General features: G+C 39.2%; 1 protein-coding gene across 1 annotated transcript; it reads right to left on the bottom strand.

The window, feature by feature from the left end:
• Positions 1-459: 459 nt before the first annotated feature.
• Positions 460-2,019, bottom strand: LOC131953727 (aerolysin). The gene has a single exon (XM_059317059.1). The coding sequence runs from the start codon at positions 2,017-2,019 to the stop codon at positions 460-462; it is 1,560 nt and encodes a 519-aa protein (XP_059173042.1).
• Positions 2,020-6,563: the final 4,544 nt, after the last annotated feature.

Below are 6,563 nucleotides of genomic sequence, written 5' to 3'. Positions count from 1 at the left end.
ATCCTTCAATTTGTAAAAGATTTAAGAATTTAAAAATTCAATTTCAAAATTAAAATCAGGCTGCTCTTAACGTAAAAGTAAATAACAAAAACAATAAATTATGTAACTTAAATATGTTCACTTTTCTTCATCTCTTTCGTGTTCTGTGTCAATTTGGGTAGTTTTTTTTTCAAATTTATATTTATATTCACCACAAGCTCATTGTCTAAAGGTATCGAAATGTATTATGTGATGTAGTAAATCATACAGACCTGGAATGTTTATTTATTTTGAAAAAAAAAGACACATTTTAGCAAGTCTTAAAGTTTATTCAAACTTCCTAACAATAAAACCTAATTCAATGACTGTCATTCAAAGACATTTCTTAACCTGTCATGCCGTATTATGCTTAATTCGCTAAGTTGACAATTTTCGCGAGACGTTTTAATTCATGTGAATATCGTCGTCACTAGTTTCTCTTTAACCAGACGACCTATTTGCTTCCATCCCCTCCCACGTGACGTCAACATGCTTGCCCACGACGTCATCAAACTTTCCTTTCAGTGTGAACACGTACTCACTCTCGTTGGTTAATTGCCTGATATAATTCCCAGCATTCCCTTGAGCTGACTGCATCTCTGTCCACAACCATGGTCTGGAATTGGTTTCGCTCTGTCTCTTCAGCGCTGTGTAAAACGGCGTTTTCGCGTCCCCGAACTTGTAGTTCACGGTCGGTCTGCTGTCCTTACCTTTGTAATCTACATGGTAGTTTGTATCCCGGCTACCTGCCCTCCCTCCCCAGCGAAGAAATCCGCCAAGCTCCGCGCTAAACCTGGCAATAACAGTCGCCGTGTAAGGAATCGTGGTTTTTGTCTTGGAGATTGAAATTCGCCACTTGACCGAGCTATAAGGAGGGAGTTCTTTATCAGTTTTAACCAGAAAACTCTGTGTCTGTTCTACTTTTTTTTCGTCTATTGTTGTCGTTGATTTCTCGTAGTTGAACTTGTACGCTGATGATCCGCTAATCCCACCGATGGGGGGCGGGTTGTATTTGACCTCAATTCCTAGCTCGTGGCTGTCTTTAAAAGCGCTTTCTGTGGTGTGCGTGACGCTTCGCACTGACGTCACAGTGCGGGTGATAGACTTCAAAGCATTGTTGGCGTCATTGTTGATGAGAGTGCCGGAGTCGTAGGTTTCAGGCTCAAGGTCAGAGATGACCGGGTCGCCGTACTTAATATCTTTAATCCCGTAGCTCCAGTCCCCATAGGTGATGCTGAGCCTTTGGTCGCTCTTGTAGCCCTCGCATCGCCCGGCTTTATCCGCTACCCATGTGTCCCCATTGCGTCTGTAATCTTGGCCAACGTAAAGAGCGATACAGCTGGCACACCAGGCATAACCTAAGACTGAAGCTAAATTAGCTATCAGCGGTACCGTCTTGTCCATCACTAAAGACTTGACTTTGAATGTTTCATCCAGTTCTTGAGGTTTCTCCGCCATCTTACAGCACATGAGCTTGTCGATACAGTTGAGTTGGTCACACTCCGCTTTAAACAACCCTGTTATGTAGTAACCGTCGTTGCATTGAGTGTATCCCAGGTCATCGAAGGATGTCTTAATGTCTAGCTCATAACATTCGCCGTAGTAAAGCGGGTGATCGACCGGTTTTGAACACTTCCCGAATTCAATGTTGCTAACGCCATTGCCATCCTCCCTGTACAAACCTTGCAGAAAATATCCTTTAGGACATTTGGCCCAGATGTTTTTATTATTCAAGAGACTCATCCAATTGGCGTAGACGATGTTAACACGGGAACGAAACCAGGGTCTTAGTGGATCACAGCACCGGACAAAGTCCAAATTAGAGATGGGGTCTTCGTTGGGACTCTTGCGAGAATCCCTGTACAGGCCTCGGATGTTAGCGTTGCTGTCAGTGCAGCTAGAGTGGCCTCTCTTGTCGAAGCTGATGGTCCAGTTAGAGTTGGTGCAGGTGCCAGAACTACCGGACACAATGGCTGACAGCACCAGACATATGGCTCGCATTCTTTCCATTGTTGACTTTAACGGGATATGCTGAAATATAGTTCGTCAGTTTATGACATGAAAAACAACGAAAAATATGTTATATTATAGTTTATTAAAGTGAAGTAAAGTACCATTTTGATTCTTACATTTTTTATTGTGGTCAACACAATGCCCAGCCACCTTTACAAGATACCAACGAATGCTGGGTGATGTGGGACGTCGTATGGACGTAAGCCCGGGATCCGGACTCGAGACTTTTGTGATAGCAGTTCTTTTTCTTCTTCGTTCTTAATGTTTAGTGTTGGGATGGATCGAGCCTTATCTGCCAGAGGGTTTGAACTCGAGACTTTTTTTTCGAATTTATCAACCATGAGCTTTGCCGACTCGACCATGCTTCAATCACAATTAAGGATTACGTGTCAACTGGTTATGGGCCATTGAAGCCATTGACTCCGATTTCAGCCTGCTTTTCTTTTTGGATTTGCTTTCATAGCCTTTATCCAACCAAGAACAAATTACAAGGCAGCAGATGTTTGATTTTGGAGTTGTCTCTCCTAGAAGAGTGGCTGTCCCCAGCTAACGAGCCTCGTCTGCCCGAGAGTTCGAACTCGAGACTTTTCGGTTTAGCAACCATGAGCTTTAGCGACTCGACTACGCCGACCCCTGATAGCAGTTGAAAGGTCTATTATTCGACCACACCGTCCCTTGATCAAAGCTTATTGGTCAATTAAAACTTGGGCTAGAAATACAGTAGGATGGTGGTAGATTTAAAGTTGGTCCATGCGAGACACCACCAAGTAAGTCTTTAGCCGTTACTACCCCGCTCTCTAGGCATATTGCTACCAACCCCACCCCACCAGTCTGTTGAGCAATGGTCAACACTAAATGTTTACAATTGTAGAGCCGGGGCGAATTAGGGCAGATAATTTTGTTTTTAAATGATTTGACACTAAGGGGAGGTAATAACAAGTTCTGCTTGATCTTTTCATTTTCGTCTGTAAACTTTCGTCACGGACGGCGGCTTTCACGGAGGTGGATGTGGGTGGAAAGTGAGGGTGGGGATAATCGTCCTTCACGAGCTACTGATAGTGTTTTAAAGCAAAACAGTTTCAGTCGCTGCATTGGTAGTGTCGAATTCACAAATTATGAATTACTGAAAGTGGAAAATAAAACAACTAAATAGCGGCGTATGCTACGTCGCAGGTCGGCTCGTATTATATAAAGCCATTTTTTACCACGTTTTCTTTAACTTGCTTTCGCGTCTTTCCAATCAAATCTTGCGATCGAAATTTCGGGCACTTCCCAGTTAGCTAGCGCGCTGAAATTTTCAGGGAAGCTTTGTTTCCGATGACAATAGAATATTCAATTGTTAAAATTACTAAATTGATCCAAGGAAACATTTTATTGATCATTTTAGACCGCTATATATTTATTTTTAAAAAAACGTGGGGGGAAAATGGACATAACCCAGTAATTGTAATTTGATGAAAACAAGGTTCGGTACTCTCCCTCTTTTTCTTACTGAGTAGTGTTCACGTGGTGTTTGTGTACAAACAACCGCAACAACTGGTGGCCAGTATGGGGGAGACGATATGGTCGAGTGGTGGGGCACACGATTGCTAACCTACTCGACACGGGTTCAAGGCACGTGTTTTTTACGAGTTGTCTTCGTTTACCCAAAAAAAGTGAATGCGAAAAGACAAAATCTATAGCAAGATTTTAATGCAAACAAACAGACAAAAGACTAAAAAGTAGAAAATAATTATCATTAAAAAAGTTTTAAAAAACCCACGTTTTCTGATTGAACTAAAAAGTAGAAAATAAATGCTATACATCACAATAATTCAAGCGATCACTCTACTATAAGCGATGAAAAACGTGGGGCGCCGTGATTTTCTTACAGTTTCTAATACTGTTGACTCTCTACAAGCTCCCTAATAAAAGTCAATAGTATTATCTAATCAATAGTAATATAACTTTTACTTCGGCGCCCCACGTTTTTCATCGCTTATAGTAGAGTGATCGCTTGCATTATTGTGATGTATAGCATTTATTTTCTACTTTTTAGTTCAATCAGAAAACGTGGGTTTTTTTTTTAATTTTTTAATCATAATTATTTAAAAATAAAGATTTAAACTTGCGCCGTGATAAAATTAATTTACGTTTCCCTACAATGCGGAACATTATGAAAAAGCGGAAGAAACTCGTTACAAGGAAAATAAAAACTTTGTAACTAGGTCTACATATTAAGCCAATTTCAATATGATAAATCTCGTGTTAAATAAAACTCAACTTTCAAGGACTGAATTCTACACGCCCAGCCAACACAATGGTGAAAGGTTTATAAAAAAAAGTTCATGAAAGACGCGAACTTCTAATCGTAGAGAACTTTACTGGAGGTAATTAGCGCATGGTAATTGGTCACGCTGCTCTAGCAAATTTACATACAAAAACATGCAAATTAGTGCGAGCTGAAAAGTTCTTTACAAACTTTACAACAAATGTCACTCACGCTAATCATTTTCAACCAACACACATTAGCGCTTGTAAAACAAACACACAAACACACAAAGTAGGCTATATATATATATATATATATATATATATATATATATATATATATATATATATATATATATATATATATATCAGTGGCGTAGCCAGGTCGGGTGTCACCCGGTGCGGCACTTAATGGTGTCACCCCCCAGAGGCGTAGTGACCCTTCCCGGGAACAAACTTTCAAATTCTCGATTTGCACCCCCCCCCCCCTCAAGTGTTTCTCTATATATTTTGCTATTTTTTGCCTTGGTGTCACCCCCGTAAATGGTGTCACCCGGTACGGTCCGCACCCCCCTCGCTACGCCTCTAATATATATATATATAATTTCTAGAAGTCCTGTAATGACAAATTAATTGTTTAGCGTATATGAGAATTTACAGATTTTGTACTCGCTCGCCATTTACAATATGTTCTCGAAGGCCATCTACAGCTTAGTTGGCCATGTCATTTACAACTTTTGGCGTAGTTGGCTAATAACAACATCTGGTCTAGCTGGCCAATAACAACATCTGGTCTAGCTGGCCAATTACAACTTCTTGTTTACTTTAAACTTATATCTTCCACTCTCGTTTGCGATTTAGAACTTCAGCCGTAATGGAGCGTGGTAATATGCAAATAGCCTCAACCTAATTTATACAAACCATGGTCAATTTAAATAACAACTCTTAAACACGTACTGTAATGAGAATAAATGGATACCAATTGAGCCGGTTCGCACTTTACAGCCAACAGAAGCATAACATACATTAACTGACTTTACTTGAAATGTTGTTGCAAAGTGTGACACACAGCCCTCTTGTAAAATGCCTGACGATGCTAGGCCCTAATAAGATGACGAAATATAAACTTCAAATAAAAATTATATTATATACTTTGTCTAAGAAGTCTATAAACTGCAGTCTCCCGAGCAATGTGTAAAAGATTTAAATTTAAGAGATGTTTGATTTAGACATGTCTACAGAATAAACGGATAAATATAAAAAGAACGATACATACTATTTAAATGTTGCTAAACAACTAAAGAACAAAATATAAGGCAGCAGTTGTTTGATTTTGGATTTGTCTCTCCTTGAAGAGTGGCTGTCCCCAGCTAACGAGCCTCATCTGCCCGATAGTTCTAACTCGATACTTTCCGGTTTAGCAACCATGAACTTTACCAAATCGACCACGCCGACACCTTAATTGGGCTTCAAATATATTGAATTGTGAATATTGTGCATTGTGTAGGCCTATATAATGAGTCCACGTATCCCGAACTTGATAAAATGTGTAATATACTTAACTGTTGAGTCATTTTGATTGTGTTGTTTAGTTTAAGCGGGATTCATCCAAGTTATCCTCTGGTATCTGAACAATAGAAACATGACATTAACCGCTTGATTGCTGGTACGGTTTGTATAGATAATAAACCGGGAGTGATCTCCCCTAAACTTTCTCGAATATATAAAACAACAGGGGATGGGAACTCGGGTTATAGATATGATTTTTAATCCATTTTAAATACTTAAAGTTTTAAAAATAGAATAAAATCTTGTAGACAAAAGAATTGCACACTCACCAAGTGAACGCCAAATAGAAAAGTGCATAATAGTGCGCAATATTATTAGTATTTTAAAAATTTACATTAGTTTTTTGAGAAATCGGAAGTAGCGTAAATTACTACTTCCGGTCAACGAAAATTACTCAAAATTTAACAAAAGGTAGAAAATTAGATCTTTTACTCACATGTGAAATTTCATTTATCTATCTGGAATAGTACTCAAGTTATAAGCTTTTGAAACATTCAAAGTAGAAAAAGTACCACTTCCGGTTATCGGAAATCTCTAAAAAGTTGATACGGATCTACGATTTTGATAAAATACTTATATATGAAATTTCATCAACCTAGCTGTAACGGTACTCAAGTAATCGTGTTTACACACACAGACACACACACAGACACACAGACATACGGACAGAATTGCAAAGCCCAGTTTTTCAGAATGGATTACGCATAAAACCT

This window comes from Physella acuta, unplaced genomic scaffold (genome assembly GCF_028476545.2).
Source record: "Physella acuta isolate Inbredline_101_S28 unplaced genomic scaffold, ASM2847654v3 ptg000943l, whole genome shotgun sequence".
Taxonomy (NCBI): Eukaryota; Metazoa; Mollusca; class Gastropoda; family Physidae; genus Physella; species Physella acuta.
Note: the sequence above shows the minus strand (reverse complement) of the source record. Positions and strands in the feature narration are given on the sequence as shown.